The sequence below is a fragment of the Penaeus vannamei genome, chromosome 18 (assembly GCF_042767895.1).
Source record: "Penaeus vannamei isolate JL-2024 chromosome 18, ASM4276789v1, whole genome shotgun sequence".
Lineage (NCBI taxonomy): Eukaryota > Metazoa > Arthropoda > Malacostraca > Decapoda > Penaeidae > Penaeus > Penaeus vannamei.
Genome location: NC_091566.1, coordinates 29,788,443 through 29,810,942, shown reverse-complemented (window position 1 = coordinate 29,810,942; position 22,500 = coordinate 29,788,443). Strand labels below are relative to the sequence as shown.

Below are 22,500 nucleotides of genomic sequence, written 5' to 3'. Positions count from 1 at the left end.
TGATATATATCTTGCTATTTAACATAACATAACAATCGACAGAGAGAGAGAGAGAGAGAGCGAGCGAGAGAGAGAGAGAGAGAGAGAGAGAGAGAGAGAGAGAGAGAGAGAGAGAGAGAGAGAGAGAGAGAGAGAGAGAGAGAGAGAGAGAGAGAGAGAGACGGGGTAGATGGAGAGAGAGAGAGAGAGTAAAATCTATTTATCTACATCATATATCTTGCTATTTAACATAGTCAACATTATAATCGACACATTTTATCACACTGGCGTGGCAGGAATCTTGTCTCGCCTGTCTCAGACCGCTTTCTTGGAATTACTAAAAGTGACAGAAATACAGAGAGAGAGAGAGAGAGAGAGACGGACACATAGACAGAGAGACAGACAAACAGGCAGACAGAGAGAGAGAGTGAGAGAGAGAGAGAGAGAGAGAGAGAGAGAGAGAGAGAGAGAGAGAGAGAGAGAGAGAGAGAGAGAGAGAAAGAGAGAGAGAGAGAGAGAGAGAGAGAGAGAGAGAGAGAGAGAGAGAGAGAGAGAGAGAGAGAGAGAGAGAGAGAGAGAGATTAAGAGAGAAAGAAAGAAAGAGAGAGAGGGACAGACAGACAGACAGACAACCGGCGGAATCAACGGTAAACAACATTGGTCATCTACAAAAAAATAGAAACATTTTCGTTCTAATTTCAGATCCGCATCAAGTTCCAAAATTTTTCGACGATGACGATAAGATAATTGGCGGGAAGGTGACAGAACCAGGTAAATATGAAAAAAAAAAAAAAAAAAAAAAAAAAAAAAAAAATATATATATATATATATATATATATATATATATATATATATATATATATATATATATATACGACTAAAATATATCAAATGTCAAATGTCATCTTTTGTTATTTCACGTTTTTATTCTCACGATGATACGATGTGTGTCAGAGAGCTTATTCAAATGTCGTCTTTATTGGTATCGTTATTATTGTTGTTGTTGCTGTTAGTATCGTTATTATGATTACTATTTTTAATGTTGCTGTTATCTTGTTTATGACTGTTATCATTATTATAGTTGTTGTTATTACTATTGTTTTTTTATCATCATTACTATATTATCATTATTATTATCATTATCATTATCATTATTATCATTATCGTCATTATCATTATCGTTATCATAATTTTCATTATCATTATCATTATCATTATCATTATTATTATCATTATCATTATCATTATCATTATCATTATCATTATCATTATCATCATCATCATCATCATCATCATCATCATCATCATCATCATTATCATCATCATTGTTGTTGCTCCTACTACTGTTATTTTATTTATCATTCTAATCATTATTATCATATTGTTTTCTTAGTGATGCTAATAGATAAAGGTCCCAACACAAAATCAGGAATTGACGTCGGAACTGAGAAAGTTTGTTTGAAAATTTTCGTTTAGAGTAAAAAAAAAAATGCAGTGTTCGTTACCTGTATGTGGAAGGATGCTTATTGCTTAGCCATACATAGTTATACAGTCAGTTAATACTTACGATGAGAGGGAGAATAAAGTCCAAGTTAAACTAGTACAGAGATGATGGTATAACAGATGGAAGAGACAGTGTGTGAGATCGACAAAAGCTTTTTCAAAATCCGAAAAAAGAGAGCGCGTAGGTAAGACCAAGGTCTATGTAAGTACTTATATAGACCTTGGGTAAGACGTCTGGTGAACGGGGTGGCATCAAGTGACCTCGTATGTGATCATCGGGGAAGAGAGTGACCCTATGCCATCTCCGATCTCAGGTACCACGCCCTGGCTGGTATCGCTCAAGGACAGCCACTACGACGACCCCGTCCACTTCTGCGGCGGGACGGTCCTCAGCCACGCGTGGGTCCTCACCTCCGCCTCCTGCGTCGCCGGCTACAGCTACCCTTACACGTATCTTCAGGTGAGGCTCGCTTGGTTGGCACTCACAGTTCGCGGGCTTTCAGGGAAGGCTCGCTTGGTTGGCACTCACATTTCGCGGGCTTCCAGGTGAGGTTCGCTTGGTTGGCACTCACAGTTCGTGGGCTTTCAGGTGAGGCTCGCTTGGTTGGCACTCACAGTTCGCGAGCTTTCAGGTGAGGCTCGCTTGGTTGGCACTCACAGCTCGCGGGCTTTCAGGGGAGGCTCGCTTGGTTGGCACTCACAGCTCGCGGGCTTTCAGGGAAGGCTCGCTTGGTTGGCACTCACGGTTCGTGGGCTTTCAGGGGAGGCTCGCTTGGTTGGCACTCACGGTTCGTGGGCTTTCAGGGGAGGCTCGCTTGGTTGGCACTCACGGTTCGTGGGCTTTCAGGGGAGGCTCGCTTGGTTGGCACTCACAGTTCGCGGGCTTTCAGGGAAGGCTCGCTTGGTTGGCACTCACAGTTCGTGGGCTTTCAGGTGAGGCTCGCTTGGTTGGCACTCACGGTTCGTGGGCTTTCAGGTGAGGCTCGCTTGGTTGGCACTCACAGTTCGTGGGCTTTCAGGTGAGGCTCGCTTGGTTGGCACTCACATTTCGCGGGCTTTCAGGTGAGGCTCGCTTGGTTGGCACTCACAGTTCGTGGGCTTTCAGGGGAGGCTCGCTTGGTTGGCACTCACAGCTCGCGGGCTTTCAGGGGAGGCTCGTTTGGTTGGCACTCACGGTTCGTGGGCTTTCAGGGGAGGCTCGCTTGGTTGGCACTCACATTTCGTGGGCTTTCAGGGGAGGCTCGCTTGGTTGGCACTCGCATTTCGCGGGCTTTCAGGTGAGGCTCGCTTGGTTGGCACTCACGGTTCGTGGGCTTTCAGGGGAGGCTCGTTTGGTTGGCACTCACGGTTCGTGGGCTTTCAGGGGAGGCTCGTTTGGTTGGCACTCACGGTTCGTGGGCTTTCAGGGGAGGCTCGCTTGGTTGGCACTCGCATTTCGCGGGCTTTCAGGTGAGGCTCGCTTGGTTGGCACTCACGGTTCGTGGGCTTTCAGGGGAGGCTCGCTTGGTTGGCACTCACATTTCGTGGGCTTTCAGGGGAGGCTCGCTTGGTTGGCACTCACAGTTCGTGGGCTTTCAGGTGAGGCTCGCTTGGTTGGCACTCACATTTCGCGGGCTTTCAGGGGAGGCTCGTTTGGTTGGCACTCACAGTTCGTGGGCTTTCAGGGGAGGCTCGCTTGGTTGGCACTCACAGTTCGCGGGCTTTCAGGGGAGGCTCGCTTGGTTGGCACTCACAGTTCGTGGGCTTTCAGGGGAGGCTCGCTTGGTTGGCACTCACGGTTCGTGGGCTTTCAGGGGAGGCTCGCTTGGTTGGCACTCACATTTCGTGGGCTTTCAGGGGAGGCTCGCTTGGTTGGCACTCACAGTTCGTGGGCTTTCAGGGGAGGCTCGCTTGGTTGGCACTCACAGTTCGTGGGCTTTCAGGGGAGGCTCGTTTGGTTGGCACTCACAGTTCGTGGGCTTTCAGGTGAGGCTCGCTTGGTTGGCACTCACATTTCGCGGGCTTTCAGGGGAGGCTCGTTTGGTTGGCACTCACGGTTCGTGGGCTTTCAGGGGAGGCTCGCTTGGTTGGCACTCACGGTTCGTGGGCTTTCAGGGGAGGCTCGCTTGGTTGGCACTCACGGTTCGTGGGCTTTCAGGTGAGGCTCGTTTGGTTGGCACTCACGGTTCGTGGGCTTTCAGGTGAGGCTCGCTTGGTTGGCACTCACGGTTCGTGGGCTTTCAGGTGAGGCTCGCTTGGTTGGCACTCACATTTCGTGGGGCTTTCAGGTGAGGCTCGCTTGGTTGGCACTCACAGTTCGTGGGCTTTCAGGGGAGGCTCGCTTGGTTGGCACTCACAGTTCGTGGGCTTTCAGGTGAGGCTCGCTTGGTTGGCACTCACGGTTCGTGGGCTTTCAGGTGAGGCTCGCTTGGTTGGCACTCACATTTCGTGGGGCTTTCAGGTGAGGCTCGCTTGGTTGGCACTCACAGTTCGTGGGCTTTCAGGGAAGGCTCGCTTGGTTGGCACTCACAGCTCGCGGGCTTTCAGGGGAGGCTCGCTTGGTTGGCACTCACGGTTCGTGGGCTTTCAGGGGAGGCTCGCTTGGTTGGCACTCACGGTTCGTGGGCTTTCAGGGGAGGCTCGCTTGGTTGGCACTCACAGTTCGCGGGCTTTCAGGGGAGGCTCGCTTGGTTGGCACTCACAGTTCGTGGGCTTTCAGGGGAGGCTCGTTTGGTTGGCACTCACAGTTCGTGGGCTTTCAGGGGAGGCTCGCTTGGTTGGCACTCACAGCTCGCGGACTTTCAGGGGAGGCTCGCTTGGTTGGCACTCACATTTCGTGGGCTTTCAGGGGAGGCTCGCTTGGTTGGCACTCACAGTTCGCGGACTTTCAGGTGAGGCTCGCTTGGTTGGCACTCACAGTTCGCGGACTTTCAGGGGAGGCTCGCTTGGTTGGCACTCACAGTTCGCGGACTTTCAGGTGAGGCTCGCTTGGTTGGCACTCACAGTTCGCGGGCTTTCAGGGGAGGCTCGCTTGGTTGGCACTCACAGTTCGCGGACTTTCAGGGGAGGCTCGCTTGGTTGGCACTCACAGTTCGCGGGCTTTCAGGGGAGGCTCGCTTGGTTGGCACTCACAGTTCGCGGAATTTCAGGGGAGGCTCGCTTGGTTGGCACTCACAGTTCGCGGACTTTCAGGGGAGGCTCGCTTGGTTGGCACTCACAGTTCGCGGACTTTCAGGGGAGGCTCGCTTGGTTGGCACTCACAGTTCGCGGAATTTCAGGTGAGGCTCGCTTGGTTGGCACTCACAGTTCGCGGAATTTCAGGGGAGGCTCGCTTGGTTGGCACTCACAGTTCGCGGACTTTCAGGGGAGGCTCGCTTGGTTGGCACTCACAGTTCGCGGACTTTCAGGTGAGGCTCGCTTGGTTGGCACTCACAGTTCGCGGGCTTTCAGGGGAGGCTCGCTTGGTTGGCACTCACATTTCGCGGACTTTCAGGGGAGGCTCGCTTGGTTGGCACTCACAGTTCGCGGACTTTCAGGGGAGGCTCGCTTGGTTGGCACTCACAGTTCGCGGGCTTTCAGGGGAGGCTCGCTTGGTTGGCACTCACAGTTCGTGGGCTTTCAGGGGAGGCTCGCTTGGTTGGCACTCACATTTCGTGGGCTTTCAGGGGAGGCTCGCTTGGTTGGCACTCACAGTTCGCGGACTTTCAGGGGAGGCTCGCTTGGTTGGCACTCACAGTTCGCGGGCTTTCAGGGGAGGCTCGTTTGGTTGGCACTCACAGTTCGCGGGCTTTCAGGTGAGGCTCGCTTGGTTGGCACTCACAGTTCGCGGGCTTTCAGGGGAGGCTCGCTTGGTTGGCACTCACAGTTCGCGGGCTTTCAGGGGAGGCTCGTTTGGTTGGCACTCACGGTTCGTGGGCTTTCAAGTGAGGCTCGCTTGGTTGGCACTCACGGTTCGCGGGCTTTCAGGGGAGGCTCGCTTGGTTGGCACTCACGGTTCGCGGGCTTTCAGGGGAGGCTCGTTTGGTTGGCACTCACGGTTCGTGGGCTTTCAGGGGAGGCTCGCTTGGTTGGCACTCACAGCTCGCGGGCTTTCAGGTGAGGCTCGCTTGGTTGGCACTCACGGTTCGCGGGCTTTCAGGGGAGGCTCGCTTGGTTGGCACTCACAGTTCGCGGACTTTCAGGGGAGGCTCGCTTGGTTGGCACTCACAGTTTGCGGGCTTTCAGGGGAGGCTCGCTTGGTTGGCACTCACGGTTCGCAGGCTTTCAGGGGAGGCTCGCTTGGTTGGCACTCACAGCTCGCGGGCTTTCAGGGAAGGCTAGCTTGGTTGGCACTCACAGTTCGCGGGCTTTCAGGGAAGGCTCGCTTGGTTGGCACTCACAGTTCGCGGGCTTTCAGGGGAGGCTCGCTTGGTTGGCACTCACGGTTCGCGGGCTTTCAGGGGAGGCTCGCTTGGTTGGCACTCACAGTTCGCGGGCTTTCAGGGGAGGCTCGCTTGGTTGGCACTCACAGCTCGCGGACTTTCAGGGAAGGCTCGCTTGGTTGGCACTCACAGTTCGCGGGCTTTCAGGGGAGGCTCGCTTGGTTGGCACTCACAGTTTGCGGGCTTTCAGGGAAGGCTCGCTTGGTTGGCACTCACAGCTCGCGGACTTTCAGGGAAGGCTCGCTTGGTTGGCACTCACGGTTCGCGGGCTTTCAGGGGAGGCTCGCTTGGTTGGCACTCACAGTTTGCGGGCTTTCAGGGAAGGCTCGCTTGGTTGGCACTCACAGTTCGCGGGCTTTCAGGGGAGGCTCGCTTGGTTGGCACTCACGGTTCGCGGGCTTTCAGGGGAGGCTCGCTTGGTTGGCACTCACGGTTCGTGGGCTTTCAGGGGAGGCTCGCTTGGTTGGCACTCACATTTCGTGGGCTTTCAGGGGAGGCTCGCTTGGTTGGCACTCACAGTTCGCGGGCTTTCAGGGGAGGCTCGCTTGGTTGGCACTCACAGTTCGTGGGCTTTCAGGGGAGGCTCGCTTGGTTGGCACTCACAGTTCGTGGGCTTTCAGGGGAGGCTCGCTTGGTTGGCACTCACAGTTCGCGGGCTTTCAGGGGAGGCTCGCTTGGTTGGCACTCACAGCTCGCGGGCTTTCAGGGGAGGCTCGCTTGGTTGGCACTCACAGCTCGCGGGCTTTCAGGGGAGGCTCGCTTGGTTGGCACTCACAGCCCGCGGGCTTTCAGGGGAGGCTCGTTTGGTTGGCACTCACAGTTCGCGGGCTTTCAGGGGAGGCTCGCTTGGTTGGCACTCACAGTTCGCGGGCTTTCAGGGAAGGCTCGCTTGTTTGGCACTCACAGTTCGCGGGCTTTCAGGGGAGGCTCGCTTGGTTGGCACTCACAGTTCGTGGGCTTTCAGGGGAGGCTCGCTTGGTTGGCACTCACAGTTCGCGGGCTTTCAGGGGAGGCTCGCTTGGTTGGCACTCACAGTTCGCGGGCTTTCAGGTGAGGCCCGCTTGCCTAATACCAATATTTCGCGCCGCTGATGACCTTAGCTGTTGACAAACCAGATGATTTTAAATCTTAGTGAATCGCGGTGCCTTTATGAAAGAGTCGCAAGACCAATGCTTACGTTCCGCGGGCTTTGTTCATACTTCGCGGCACCTTATACTCTTCAAATGAGAAGATTTATGTGGACTGTGTTTTGTAGCGAGTGGAAATGCACCAGAATCGCCTTCCCTGTTGGGTGAATAAAAGAAATGAGCGCCATAAAGATTTTCTCAGTGTATCTCCCGACACCATCTCGACTCTGACCTTGACATATTGAGTTTAATATGTAAAATCTGATGATAAACTGTATATCAACATCACATGGATATCATTCATCTGTAGCATTTTAATGAAAGAGATAGTAGAAAAGTATGTATGTGTCTGTGTGAGCCTTCGCATGTTTATAAACAAAAATATATACATAAATACATACATACATGCATATATACATATATACATGCATACATATATACATGAACAGACAAACAGATAAACAAAAAGATAAACCGACAGGTAGACAGGCAGACAAACTGACTGACAGGCAGACAGATACAAACACAGCTAGCCAAACGGGCAGACAAAGACAGAGAAAGGAAGAGAGGACTCTGCCCCCCATCCCCCCCCCCCCTCACCCAGCGAGAACCACTTGGAAACCCGAAAACCATATCTTTGCAGGTCGTGGCGGGGGAGTACGACCTGGACGAGGTGGAGGGCTGGGAGCAGATCAAGAAGGTCACGCGCAAGGAGGTCCACCCCGAGTACGACTTCGTGACCCAGAACAACGACGTGGCGCTCCTGAGGGTGTTCCCTTGGTTCCTGTACAACGAGAGGGTCGCGCCCTTGCCTCTGCCGCCGCCGATGCACCAGTCGGGGCATCCCCACTTCGCCTTCACGCACGACAATGGTTAGAGGGATTTTTGTTTCTTTTCTCCCTATTTGGTTGGATGGATGGGCGAGTGGGTGGATTGATGGGTGAATTGATGGACGGGTGGCTGTCTCTTTGTCTCAGCGCCTCAGTGTCTTAGTCTCTCTCTCTCTCTCTCTCTCTCTCTCTCTCTCTCTCTCTCTCTCTCTCTCTCTCTCTCTCTCTCTCTCTCTCTCTCTCTCTCTCTCTCTCTCTCTCTCTCTCCCTCTCTCCCTCTCTCTCTCTCTCTCTCTCTCTCTCTCTCTCTCTCTCTCTCTCTCTCTCTCTCTCTCTCTCTCTCTCTCTCTCTCTCTCTCTCTCTCTCTCTCTCTCTCTCTCTCTCTCTTGGATCTCGTTATCTCCTGTCTCCCTATTTTGCCCTCTCTCTCTCCCTATCTGACACACCCTCCCTCTCTTTCTCTCCTCGCAGAAATGGGCCTCATCGCTGGCTGGGGACGCACGGCAGAAGTGAGTGAGATCTCCCACCTGGTGCTGATGGCCTACGCGCCCATTCTCTCGACCGAAGACTGCATCGGGGCGTATGGGGAAGCCATCACGGACTCCATGATGTGCGCGGGAAACCTCACCCACGGAGGTCTCGACCCCTGCCAGGTGAGGGAAGTGGGAGTTATGAGGGAGGAGGTGAAGGGAAGGGAGGGTGATGAGTGTGAGAAAAGTGAGGGCTGATAATAATTTAAATTCCCCATCTAATAATCTCACTTTCCATAATTTAATTTCGTTTCAACTCCCAATCTCACGACCCCTGTCCCCTTCTGCCAGGGCGACTGGGGCGGGGGACTCAAGACCCGCGAAGGATACCTGTTGGGCGTGTCCTCCTGGGGCACCGGGTGCGGGCGTCCCGGCTTGCCTGCTGTGTATACCAATGTGCAGAGAGTACGGAGCTGGATCTGCAGTGAAGTCACGTGTGCTACCTGCGAGTTCAGTGATGAGGCGAAGAGGATTTGTAATGATTAGTTATAATAAAGTTTTGTGATTGGTAAACGTTTCATTTTTATTGTAGGTTGCTTGGGAGAAAACCTTAGGGGTTCGGATGGAAGGGCGATGATAGGTTGAAGAGAGAGGCTGGAAAATGTGTGATCGTCTGCAGAATAAATTTGCGAAGAAAAGGCATGGAGGTCTGCTGCACATTTTTAAAAAGTAGGATTGAGACATACTACTTTCAGGGGGGTACTTTCTTTTCTGGCCTATCGTTCCTTATCTAGAACACGTTGTTAAAGAATAATCTGTATAATTCTTTTGTAAGTTGCAGTTTTTCAAGGTTCTATAGACTCTTAAAATCCTCGTTAACAAAAACAAACAAATAAAAAAACGACAATAACAACGTCATTATGTTTTGCTGATCAAGTCAAGGTTTGTAAAGTGCCAAACATTTGTTATATCGATAAAACAGTAAGTTAGTGTATCTAAATATTTCTAAATGTGCATCACGATATCTCTACATGTCGGTACCTATACATATCCCTATCCCGTGGAAAAGTAAATTCCATTGCTTATTTCTCGGGATATATCATTATATTGAGCAGGGACACCCACAGAATTACCCAGTGGAAGGCAGCAACACACCTGACAGAACACAAACTTATAGGCCATGTCATATTTGTGTGAATTAGTATCGATTATTTATTCATGCATTTTTGTTAATTACTGAAAAAATCCATAATTACTAACGAAGTAATAACTTTCCTATCAATGAATAATTTGTTATTGATTATTGTTTCATATCTCCATCTGCTTACCAATTGGAAAAAATACGTTCTTAATCATTGTTTACATCCATTAAGATCAAATATTTATTACTTTTATCGATTAATTACAGAAAAACGTTCATACCAAGTTTTTCTCATGGCAAATTTTGTCCTTTTTATCTAGTTTAGTAGTATGTCCTTCATAGTAATAAAATTATAAATGACTTTTTATTTCGTATTTTAAGGTTTTATATATCCCAATCATAGCTTTAAAGCATTGATAGTTGTTTTTTTCCCTAAGGGTCTCATAATTTTTACTCATTACTGAAATACATAAACAATAGTCATTTCCATTACTAATGGCATGCATAATGCCAGTTTAAACCTGATAGTATCCATGTTGTAATAAAAACTCTCAATATTTTGAACATTGTCTGTTTTGATTTCTTAAATTTCTTAGCTAAACCAAGTACCACATTCTAAATTAATATTATATGACTAAAATGTCAATAATCAAATTATTTAAATTGTAGAACTTATTTAATTCAAAATATGCAGTAATATGATGAAACTAATCACATTGCCAAAGGACATGAAAGCTATTTGCTTTGGATGTGACTGAGTATTGGAGTACACATTAACTGTATTCCAGCCTCTCCTAGATGTAACATAGAGAGGCCTGAAGACAAGACATTTTGTCAAAGAAGCCTAGTCAGACAAACTACTAATTCTCATTAAAAAAATCAAAGTCCTCATTGTTACTATAAAGGAAGTAACTAAGACTTATTCTGGAGTCATTAGTAGGTTCTAATTCAAAGAATGACAAATGAAATTCTTTGCATAGTTTTTATTAAGTTTAGCTATTATATAGGTTCAGAATCTACAGGTCTACATCCACAAGATTCTCCTTCATACAGGTATACTTTTGGATAATACAGCGTTTGCCTAAATATAAGCATTTATAGTAATATACTTAGGGAAAATGTCTCTTTTCTGACAGCTGAATTCTAACCTTCAGCCACATACTGTGTTTTCTTCACAAAAAATATGATTTTCACTAAATAGATGTGTTTCAACAAATTCATTTATGACAATTTTGATTACTATGCAGTACTAACTGGAACCTTAATTCATCTTATCATAACCAAAATAGCAATGTACTAAAGCTACATGATTTTTTTCCTTTTGATTTGAAATAAAATTTAAGAAGAAAGTTCTTAAATAATTTAATTACAGTGAGCTTTGATTAACAGGTGCTAAATGAAAGTATTTCCTGTGAAGCTCATTTATTCAATATTGTTTCCTTATGAAATATATCCATTGTAGATAATACTGTCTGGATTCTCATAAAATATTATCTTAATAATGGTAAATTACTCATCTTACCAACTGATATATTTTCTTTTTAATTTCTAATATATTAATTCCATTCAATTTCCAACTTCAACAAACTTTTAAGATTCATTCAAATCTTTAAATGTCTTTGAAAAAAAAAGACTGCTATTGACACATAGCATCACCAACACAATTCTTTCAAGTTAATCAACAATTCAGCACTTCCCGAGGACCATAGCAAGCAGCGCCATCCTCACATACATCCCTCCCTCAGCCTGACGGAAGTAAGCGGCCCGAGGATCCGTGTCGAATTCAGGGGAAATTTCCTGGTTCCTTGGCAAGGGGTGAAGAACAATCATCTTCCTTTTGGCACGTGTCATCAGGTGGGGCGTCACGATGAAGTGTCCACAAGCCTGGAATCCAATGGAGAATTTAATCAATTCACTGTACAAGACAGGTAATGTATATCAGTTTTCTTACATTTTGGGACAATACATTTTTTTTTTTTATATCAAATACATTAACTTTGGACAATTTCAGAGGTTTAATCTTACTCTTTCATAATCCTCTGGAGTTCCAAATCTTTCTTTCTGAATACGTGTCATATAGAGAACATCAGTGTCAGGAAGAGCTGCCTCTAAGCTACTAAATTCTTCCTGCAACAATAAAGTAAAGACATGAGTTTGTTAATATTCTTTGTTGAACTCATTGCTTAATAACACAATAGTTCAGAAATCACATACCTTTAGAGTTCACTTCAGTATAATCTTTATTTTAAATGAACTGTACACATAACAAACCTTCAAATATCACTCCCTACACTTTGTGCAAACAAATCCTTACTTAATGTTTCCTAGTTTAAGGTTTTACATACTTTCTGAGTTATTATCTTACCTGATGGATTCCTTGTGAAGCTGCATACTGTGTGACATAGTCTGGCATGCCCAAGCCAGGAGGAGCAACATATCTAAGCTGCACATTATAAAGTGTTAACAATCGAGCCAAGGAATGCACAGTTCTTCCATGTTTCAAGTCTCCAACCTGAAAAACAATGGGAAAGGAACAGAAGTCACAAAGAGGAAATAGATAAGGGGAAATTAATCTCAATAATAATTATAATAATAACAGTAAAATAAAAAAAAATAAAAAAAATCATTATAGAAATTAATTTTCTGAAACCAAATTTAGAAGAAAGAGTCACTAATACATCACATGTGGTTTCTGCACCACAAACTATTTATAGTGTTAATTCACAAAAAAAAAAAATCTCCAGCTTTTCCCATCCTTAATCGTGATTCTAGATGGTAAAATAGATGATCCCACAAACATCATTTATTCTAAAAACAGAAAACCTAATACTCTTCTCTTACCATTGTAATAATCAGGCCATTTACAGTACCAATTTCCTCTCTAATGGCAAACACATCAAGCAGTGCCTGCGTTGGATGCTCTCCCACACCGTCACCTGCATTTATAACTGGACGTCTGCTCACAGCTGCGGCTCTCTAGGATGATTTGGGACAAAATTTAGGTTGTTTACTGTATTCATGGAAAATATAATAGGGATCTACACAAGATAACCAACCCAACACTCTTCTTATTTAGAGACCAGAAATATTTTGTTTGACATCTCTCATGGTTATGTATATAAATCACTTACTTATATGCAAACAAATAAATCTTATGTTCTAATGACCATTAATCAAACCATTTAACAATATTTGGTAGTTTTTAAACAATCTAGTCCCTTCTGTTTACTTCCTTTAGCTAAGTGTGAGCTATTAACCGTGGTCTTTCATTCTATATTACATAAATCTCAGAAAACATGAATATGAAATGTGTAAAACCAGCACTTCTACTCACAGCCACAGCTCCTGGTTCAGGATGCCTCAGTACTACAACATCAGCATACCCTGACATCATGATCACAGAATCTGAAATATAAAGAAAATATATTGATATGTAGAGTCTTTCCTGTATTCCTGTTTATCAGACTGTACTCAGGGAATAGATTTACAATAGGATAATACATGGTTATATTGTATCCTCCTGTTCTGATATCAATTGATATGGTTCTCATCTATTATTACCATTATTCTAATACTTGGTTAAGGGTATTAATTACTTTAAACATTAGGCAGACTTTGTAATGCAACTTGACAGCTCCTCTTGAAATATCTAGAGCATATGTTATGATGCAGTTATATAGAAATATATATAAATTTCCCAACAAGTGATGCAATAAAAACCTGCATATCAGTTATGTTATTCATATCCTATACATAAACTGATCTACAAAATAAACAGTTCTAACAAAAAAATAAATAAATAAATAAAATAAGGATGAGACATACAACCAATATGTAAATTCCATACCTTCGAGGGTCTCTCCCTTCTTGACCGAAGAAGTGTTTGTGTCCATTGTAACTGTTCGACCACCAAGTCGCTGAATGGCTGCCTGGAAGCTGCAGAACGTTCTGGTAGACACTTCATAGAACATCAGTGCCAACAACTTGCCCTAAAAGAACATGGGAGACAAGGCTGTAGTTTACATTCACCACATGACAAAAATAAAAGGAAAGAATATGAAACAACAGATCAACCAGCCTTTTGAAATTTAATGAAGTACTTATATATCACGTCCACTGCTTGTGCATATCTGTATGTGGTAATACATGATTTAAATGCATAATGTATATTTTCAATCCACAGTAAAATATGAAAGCTCATATCTGAGAGTTCATGAGTGAGGGCTTTTATGCAAGGGCTCATGTGCAAAGGCTCGAGTGTGAGGGCTCGAGTGTGAGGGCTCGTGTGTAAGGGCTTGGGCTCGAGTGTGAGGGCTCGTGTGTGAGGGCTCGGGCTCGAGTGTGAGGGCTCGTGTGTGAGGTCTCGAGTATGAGGGCTCGAGTATGAGGGCTCATGTGCGAGGGCTCGTGTGCGAGGGCTCGTGTGCGAGGGCTCGTGTGCGAGGGCTCGTGTGCGTGGGCTTGTGTGTGAGGTCTCATGTGTGAGAGCTCGTGTGTGAGGGCTCATGTGTGAGGGCTCGTGTGCGAGGGCTCGTGTGCGAGGGCTTGTGTGCGAGGGCTCGTGTGTGCGAGGGCTTGTGTGTGAGGGCTCGAGTGTGAGGGTTTGTGTGCGTGGGGTTGTGTGCGTGGGGTTGTGTGCGAGGGCTCGTGTGCGTGGGCTCGTGTGCGTGGGCTCGTGTGCGTGAGCTCGTGTGCGTGGGCTTGTGTGTGGGCTCATGTGCGAGGGCTCCTGTGCGAGGACTCTTTGGGCACATTCATGCGAGACCATTTATGTGAGAACTCATATAAACTCATTCACTTTCAAATAGTAATGTTAAAAGTAAAAAAAAAAAACAAATACCAATATTCTCAATATTTGTTCAAGGGATATACCTTACCTCTAGCATTCTATCCATTCCTGCCTTTAAAGCATAAGGATAGAAAAATATATTTACAGACTGTAATAAATATTGAAATCAGAAAAAAAAATGGTGGTAAGTATTAGAATTCTAGCCTAAGCATCTAACTTTTTGGCTGTATATTTTCTCCTTTCATTTAAATAGAAAACTATCATCAAAATTATTTAATAGCCAAATGTAAGCTACAGTAATGTCTTCTGATATGAAACTGTGATGATATATTGTAAAATATCAAACAAGTGATGCAAAACAGTATAAAACTAATAATGATAAACATTAGATATAAATATTCCAACAACATAATTCTCATATGACAAACTACTTAAATTGAATCCTATTTGTACAACTGGGAGACTGCTCTTACCTTAAGAATGTGCTCAAGGGGTCGCTCCTTGTTAATGCAGACACGGAAAGTCTGGGCCAAGTTGAAGATGTGGTTCAGCTGGTCTTTGCTTAGTCCCTGAACACTCAGGACATGTTGACCCTTGTAAAGAAGGAAAAGGATATAAATTTTATCTCTGATGCTTTTCCATAGAAATGTGGAGTTCATCTGAATATAATGGAAAAATACTGTAGCTTAAAGTTTTGATGCTATTCCATGACATGAAAATGTAGCATTCATCTTTGGATACATAGTTGCAAAACAAATACTGTAGTTTTTAAGGCAGATTCAGTGGCTGTAAGAACCTCTTTATGTAAAACAAGAAATGAACAAGGAAAATAATCCATACAGATAAAGTTTTACAGTAAATATGGAGTCTTCATCTTCCTCTATTTTCAACCAGAATATACTTTCTAAGGCACTGGGCACATGTCTCTAAAATTCCTCTTGATGTAACTAACAACCCCACTCTTTTTTTCTTTTATCTATATGATAATTTCCGTTATTACCTGAAGGCCGTGGGACGTTGTTATGCCAGGTAGACCAGATGGGATGCTGGGTGTTGGACGGGCTGGAGATGCATCCCTTGTCTTAAGTCTTGCCGTGGACCTTACTTTCCTTTCTGCCGAGTCTCCCACACCGAGCTCCATCAGCATCTCACTATACAACTCTAAAAACATTTAGCCAATTTTAGAGTAATTATTAATATAATCATTATCATTATTATCATCATTATTATCAATATTATCATCATTATTATTTTTTTTACACTATCATTATTATCACATCATTATCATATCTATTATAATTACCATTATCATCATTATTATTATTGTTATAACTTGCTATTATTATCATTATCATTACTATCACATCATTATCATAATATTACAGAAACAATGCCATAAAAATAATAGGCACTGTCAAATTGGCAATTACAAACTGTTGAGAAAAAAAATCCTGATTACAGTATCTGTAGCTTTTCCATCTTAGCCCTCTTGAATTTTTTCTATCCTTAACAGCACAACACTGCTCTTAAGTCTGATGTTCTAACTCTTAATACCTGATGTCTGATGAAGCGATTGCCCAACTTTGCGTGATGGAGAAGAGAGGGAAGGAGTGACCGTTGTAGGTGTTGCCAAGACTGGTTCTGCAGGAGTAGGAATTTCTCTATTAACTGCAACTTTATGGTCAATAAACCCTGTAAAGAGATATTCTTTGATCAGTAATCATGAAACTTCCTAGCACAATCCAAAGTATCCAGTACTGCTTTTTATATAAAACTGTAATAATAGCAAAAGAAAACAAACAGACCAAATAACTTCATCTTCAACAAGTAGACAACATCATACCAGTCTGTATATCCACAAAATTTTCCTATCTCTACTCTAGCTACTAGTTTTTTAATTAGGACTTGCAAAGCAATGCATCCTAGTAGAAATAATCAACAAAATCCTACCTGTATTATCAATGTTAATATAATCCCACTAATACATTCATTCACTTCAACTAACAGCAGCAACTTATTCAAATTGGTTACAATCCCACATTACTACTCAAACACTGCTCAAATTGGCATTAAGTACAGTACCTGCTGGTGTATGTTGACTGTGTGGTGGTAAAGTGATAGTCGAGGGATGAGTACAAAGGGGACTTGGGAAAACAGGGGGTCCTCCAGTGACACTTGAGGAAGCAGTAGTAAGAGGTTGGGCTTCCCTGATATCTTCGCCAAAGCCAGGGGACAAGAGTACCTGTTAAATAATAATTTGGTTACATCATGAAAATTTTATGGGAAGAGAGAATTGCTCTATAATAACAATTATCAATTTCTATCTCAATGATTAATATGTATCAATAAAATAATACCTAACTCATGATTGTAACTAAAAAAAAAGGGCCATCATTAAAAAAAAATGAATAATCGAAAATGAAAAAAAAAAAACATACTTGTCCATCCACATAGGCCACTTCCCCTCGCAGGACGACCCTCTGTACTCGTCCAGTTACTTTCATGCCAGCGAAGGGGGTCCATTGTGCCTTACTGAAGGGCAGAGCTTCAGGAATAGTCCACTGGGCATCAAGATCAATTTCTATGTGCGTTCTTGGTTGGCGCGGCAATTGGAAAATGCGACGAGGATTGTGGTGCAGTTTATTGATCAAGTCCTGGTGAATTATGTAAATGGTTAAAAAGAAAGTAAATTCCAGTTTGACAGTATATCTACACAAATCAACACAATATAAAACAATACAATGGACTATGTAGACTTTAGTAAATATGTTTCTTCTTAACATTTCTAATCAACTCACCTCCATTGAGAGCCTGCCTTGTGTTACTGCTGTTAGCAGGAGTGGCAGCATTGTCTCAAGTCCAGGGAAACCAGGGGGAGCCTTAGCCCCTGTTTTCTCCTCGAGTGTATGTGGAGCTGGAATATAATAAAGTAAGAATGAAGTACCTTATTAGTTCAACTATAAATAATTCAATATCAATAATTATTATGATAACAATAATAACAGTAATAACTAGCATTGACAATAATAAATATAAATGTAATAACTTAAAAACATATTTTTACAATTAATTTTTTTTTAATAATAATAAAATTTAAATATGTAAGCCAACTGAAGTTAGCAAGGCATTTCCTGCATGTCCTTAAAGCTATGAAAAATTGCCAATTGAATGAGAAAAAAACATATTATAGATTCAATGAACTTACCATTTGCAGAATTAATCAAGAAATCCAAATTTCCTGATAGGCATGAAATTAGAAGTAAATGTTTAAGATTACCTTGACAAAATTAGAGCTAGACACAGCCAATATCCAATTACAACAAAGCGAGATATATTCCTGCTGTACAATACCTATGAGTAAACTGACATGACATTGATCAGAACATCAGTTTGCTGATGTTATTACTTATGGGAAAACATTAAAATATGTAACTAAGAAATTATTCAAGTCTATTACCTTTTCTTCTTCTACAGATCTTAATCTTAATCCCTCTCATTCTACAAAATTATTTTATCTTGATAATTCTTAAATATCATTTAAGCATTCAGAACTATGTATCTTAAATTCCACAACATAACTTTCTATAAATTCTACAACATATCTTTCTATAAAATACAAAACTTTGAGATCAGAAGTTAGCCAGAAAATGCTGTACAAAATTTATGAAGTTAAACCTCCATCACACACAAACCAATCCTTATAATCAATACATTTATAAACAAAAAGTCTAAATCTATTATTCAGAAGTCAAACACAAAAGTGCAAACTTGCACATCTATTGTATTTATCACCTTAGGAAACCACAAACCTGTATTCATCATTAAGAACACATACAAACGTGTTTACATACACACAAATAATAAACCTACAATTGTGTTTCAACAGGAAAACAAACCAAGTTTACCATGGTCTGTTGCAAAGCAGTCAATTATGTCCAGATTGTCCCAAAGAGCTTGCTGATCTTCACTTGTAACAAGACAAGGTCGAACTTCCCCTTTTTGTCCAAGCTGCTCCAGGTTGTCACAGGTAAGGAACAGGTGATGAGGACACACTTCACAGGTTACTTGCATTCCCTGAGTAAGTAGGCAGAAAGATTCTTGTCAAATATACATATTTACATTATTTTGACTATTTGGAAGAGTGGAACAGTGGTTTATTTTTGGATGCAAGCTGTTGTTGGTTTTCAAAATGCAGTTATTGATGTTGCATTTATTGATGTTACAAGTCGCTTCTTAGATCTTAGGGTTTCGAATGACCAGATACATGAAATATACTCCAAATAATAAATTTTTCACTCCTCTTCTGCACTTGCTTCAATTTTCATATACTAGCTACTTGAAAACTCAAGAATTAATAAAGCAAAAAGTGAAACAAATCAATATCTAAGAGATCTAAATTCCTTTCTAGGAGCACAACAATTAATTACCTTTGCTTTGGCTGCTCTAATGAGAAGGATTTCCTCCTTCCGTGCAACATGGCAGACGTGAATGGGCCTCGATGCCAAACTTGCAGTCATTAATGCAGCTGCCATGGTGCGAGCTTCTGCATGGACACACACTGGGATGTGCGCTGGCCAGGACTCCAGGTGCTATAATCAGAAATTAATAATTTGTTTTTGCATTTTTTTTTTTTTTTACAGGGTGGTGATGCCTTTATCTATGTGATTTATCAAGATCATACACAATGTTTCCTTATAATGTATGCACTATATTTGAAGTGCATCAAGATATGTATGAATCAAACAACAAAATCAATTCAGATTTGACAAAACAACTGAAAAAACAGATAAAAAAAAAGAAGGACAGATATAACCAATGTTCAACCCATTGATAAAAAGGACCATAATCTAACTCACCTTAAGCCAAACCGTTGTATCGTCTAGCTTGAGTGTCGTAAAAGTCTCATTCAGGTACATCTTGAGAGCAGCAGAACGAGGAGCCAACTCAGGAGCTGTGTTGTAGTTGTCACTTGAAGCACCCATGAAGATAGCATAATCGCAGCGTGCACCCCGACTGGCAAGCTAAAATGATGAATGTTAACAATTACATACTATGATTTTCAGTTTACATATGCAGAGAGAAGTCACTCTGTTGCATATCCAGTTACCATATATAACAGTTACTTGTAAGTCAATACATACAGCCCAAACTATATTTTCCTATTCACATTTTTTATGCATTTCAGTAGACAAGAGAAATGACTGACTTTTAATTTCACATTCACCAAAAAAAAAAAAAATCATATCTGAATGATGATATCTAATAATCATTTTATGAATGGAACAAGTTTGTTTGTTTTTTCTTTTCAAATTAATCACCCTATCTCAGTAAACAGCATGAAAAAAAGTTTATTACTTAATTACCAAGATTAAAAATAAAACCCTTTTGTATTAGTTATTCCATCCAATCTATTTTTACCTCCTTAGACAGCGTTAGGGTATCAAGGTCGGTGACAGGAGGCTGGGTGTTGGGCATGGCACAAATGAGTGTCACACCCCCGGCCAAAGCTGCAGCCGTGCATGATGCCCAGTCTTCCTTATGAGTCGCACCTGGAACACAAGAGCAAACATTCGCAAGGATCATCAAACAATAATTAACTTTAATCAGTAACAATTTATCATATATTTATCATACAAGTAGCATACTTACACTCAATAACCTATTTCATTACCTAAGTGAGAGATTCTTCTCTTGAAAACCTAAACCTCCATATTATTAATAAAACTGAATGACTTCAGAGTCACCTATGTCACAAAAAGCAGTTTCCTGGGACCTCACCTGGTTCTCTGACATGTACATGGATGTCAATAAGCCCTGGCAACTTCACAATCCTGCGTGAAGTGACACAGTCCACATGCGTCTTCAGGTCTGGAGCTCCACCAATTAGTCGTAAGGCCTGTTAGTAACCAGAAATTAATCAGAAAGATCGAAGAATTATTGATGGTAGTTTTCTGAGGTACAGCAAATAAAACACTTACCTTAACAGTCTAGGATAGGAACATACATATCTTCTAAACAATGCTTTGTTTATCATTGCCATCAAAATCAACAACAAGAGGTCTAGTAAAATACAATCTTGAAAAACATACTGTAGTATAACATGATAGTAGATTAAGATGGGCATAATGACAATATCTATGAAGAAAAAAAAAAAAAAAAAAAAAGACTGCTGCTTCAATTCAAAATGCAGCAACAGAGACTTGATAAAAATCACTGATAATCCTTATCAAAGTAGGTTGTAAAAGGACCTCTGAAGAATGAAAAGCAATAAAAAGGAAGTAAATGCCCTGAAAGGTAACCAATTAAAGGCAATATACAAGTTACTATTTTGTACTACATGAATAGATAATGCCCCATCCTGACAAATGGGGAAGACAAAGAAAAAAGTCAGACTGAATGACAGTGAAATGTAGAAAATATACAACACAATATATCAAGATTTAAATACCAAACCAACAGTGTTTAGTTACTGTGCGATCAGAATAGTTTGGTCTTGGAAGGATCCAACTCATTTACAAGAAAATGGTAGTATCAACATTATGTTTCACAAAATTTGTGTAAAAATGTGAAAAGAAAAGACTAAAAACCATTTTGACAGATCTGCAAGAATCCGTCAGCCAACAGAAATACTTGGCACCAAAGAAAACATACCGTCAAGGGAACCGAGTCACTGAAAGACTTCACACACTGTAGTACGAGAACTAATAATTAGTCTACAGTTGTTGAACATCAAATATTCAACTACTATGACTTCAGCAAAGTAATAAAGCCATGGTTTTATCAGGTTATCAGACAGACTAATACGAAGCTTGACACTAAGGAAAGCAGTCACTAGAGGCCATCTATGTCTTCTATTATAGCATCAGGCATCTGCAGCAGCAACAACTCACATCAAACGAGGCACTGACGAAGTTTTTAACACCATCAATCCCTAGCAGACTTCTCCGCCGCTTAATCAATGACTTCTTTCTCTCTTCCTCTTCCTTCTCCTCCTCTTGGTCCTCCTCGCATCGGAAATCACAGAGCTCAACCCCATCTTCTATCCTACTCACAGAACTTGCTCTTTGGCCCCGTGTTGCATGTGCCGTGTCAGGTGGATCCTTCTTGGCAGCTTCTCCCTCAGAGACATGCTGGACAACGACCTTTGGTATTGTCTGCGAGCTCCCAACACTGTGCCTCCTTGCTGGTTCCCTTGGAGCCCTCGGCAATACTATACCATTTTCTGTGACCATACGCCTGGGCACTCTCCTCCTGGCATAGTCAGCCAAGTAAGCTCGACTCGGGTCACTGGCTAATTTGATGTCATCTGGACAGTTTGCAATGCTATTCATCTTCAGGACCCGGTTTTAGCAAGTTGGTAATGGTGGGATGCCCATACGACCTCAAACACTACACATCACAGAAGGAAAAAAGTTGAAGCTCATTATTTTACTCAAGAGGGACAGATTAGCCATCCAAATACCTAATATTCACCTATTCACCAGAACCTTCGTCCTGCATGGATATTTATGCATGCTTGCTAGAGCTCACGTGCCTAAATGACTGTACCACACAAAAAGCCCACATTTTAATGAGGGGAGGGGGCACTTTAGAAAAAAAAAACACTGACTCCACACTCACTCACACACTCTCTAATTCACTCAACCACCCAGTGTAACCGAAAATCATAGTTTAAACAACTAATGGACATACATATTAGGATTATAAAAGGTAACTATGCGTACCTTCTTTCACTGAAATGAAGGTATTCTATTATATTACAAAACCATCAATTCAACACTATTCATTCCTAAAACCTTTAAAAACTATTATCATTAAAAATGTATCATTACTAACTAGTATAAAACCAATTACTATAATTTATACACTGCGTATTCCATATCTCATTATCATTATTTCAAGTCTCAATATTTCCTGTACGAATTCATTATAGAGCCAATGTATTTACCATTTCTTTATAATCTATCTCAATATCAACAACATGTGTGCATATGTATATATATTTACTATTTTAAGCATTCACACATGACTCACTATATAAGTGACCTTTGCTTTCAACAAATGCCTATCTGCAGCCCCCTTTCCATCAATGTCAACTTTCTCACCTCGTCACTCTCAAACCTTTCATATTTAATAACTCAATGATAAGATACGTTTGTATTCTAAAAAGCAGTTTACTTGTATATTTTTTTCTTATCCCCCCTCCTTACTCACACATTGCTCTTGATAGTTCATGATAAGATTTGTGTGTAATCCAAAA

The 22,500-nt window shown here is 42.4% G+C and overlaps 2 protein-coding genes across 12 annotated transcripts in view; one reads left to right on the top strand and one right to left on the bottom strand.

Moving 5' to 3' along the window:
• Positions 1-8,883, top strand: part of LOC113813774 (trypsin-1) — a 10,424-nt gene extending 1,541 nt beyond the window's left edge. For both annotated transcript variants that reach the window (XM_027365834.2, XM_070133114.1), the window contains 5 exons: positions 682-750; positions 1,797-1,942; positions 7,653-7,881; positions 8,312-8,493; positions 8,662-8,883. In XM_027365834.2, coding sequence (XP_027221635.1) covers positions 682-750; positions 1,797-1,942; positions 7,653-7,881; positions 8,312-8,493; positions 8,662-8,856 — 821 coding nt within the window. In that variant the 3' untranslated portion in view covers positions 8,857-8,883. The remainder of the gene's footprint in view (positions 1-681; positions 751-1,796; positions 1,943-7,652; positions 7,882-8,311; positions 8,494-8,661) is intronic.
• Positions 8,884-10,419: 1,536 nt separating this feature from the next.
• r (carbamoyl-phosphate synthetase 2, aspartate transcarbamylase, and dihydroorotase rudimentary) overlaps positions 10,420-22,500 on the bottom strand; it is a 160,119-nt gene continuing 148,038 nt past the window's right edge. For 3 of the 10 annotated variants that reach the window (XM_070133102.1, XM_070133103.1, XM_070133104.1), the window contains 19 exons: positions 20,019-20,136; positions 19,659-19,789; positions 19,097-19,261; positions 18,668-18,829; positions 18,146-18,314; positions 17,446-17,478; positions 17,039-17,154; positions 16,679-16,894; positions 16,323-16,482; positions 15,795-15,932; positions 15,241-15,401; positions 14,714-14,833; positions 14,329-14,352; positions 13,299-13,440; positions 12,786-12,856; positions 12,293-12,427; positions 11,817-11,963; positions 11,477-11,578; positions 10,420-11,335 (listed from right to left, as the gene is read on the bottom strand). In XM_070133102.1, coding sequence (XP_069989203.1) covers positions 11,138-11,335; positions 11,477-11,578; positions 11,817-11,963; positions 12,293-12,427; positions 12,786-12,856; positions 13,299-13,440; positions 14,329-14,352; positions 14,714-14,833; positions 15,241-15,401; positions 15,795-15,932; positions 16,323-16,482; positions 16,679-16,894; positions 17,039-17,154; positions 17,446-17,478; positions 18,146-18,314; positions 18,668-18,829; positions 19,097-19,261; positions 19,659-19,789; positions 20,019-20,136 — 2,508 coding nt within the window. In that variant the 3' untranslated portion in view covers positions 10,420-11,137. The remainder of the gene's footprint in view (positions 11,336-11,476; positions 11,579-11,816; positions 11,964-12,292; positions 12,428-12,785; positions 12,857-13,298; positions 13,441-14,328; positions 14,353-14,713; positions 14,834-15,240; positions 15,402-15,794; positions 15,933-16,322; positions 16,483-16,678; positions 16,895-17,038; positions 17,155-17,445; positions 17,479-18,145; positions 18,315-18,667; positions 18,830-19,096; positions 19,262-19,658; positions 19,790-20,018; positions 20,137-22,500) is intronic. The other 7 variants (XM_070133106.1, XM_070133108.1, XM_070133107.1 and 4 more) reach the window with 6 other exon arrangements.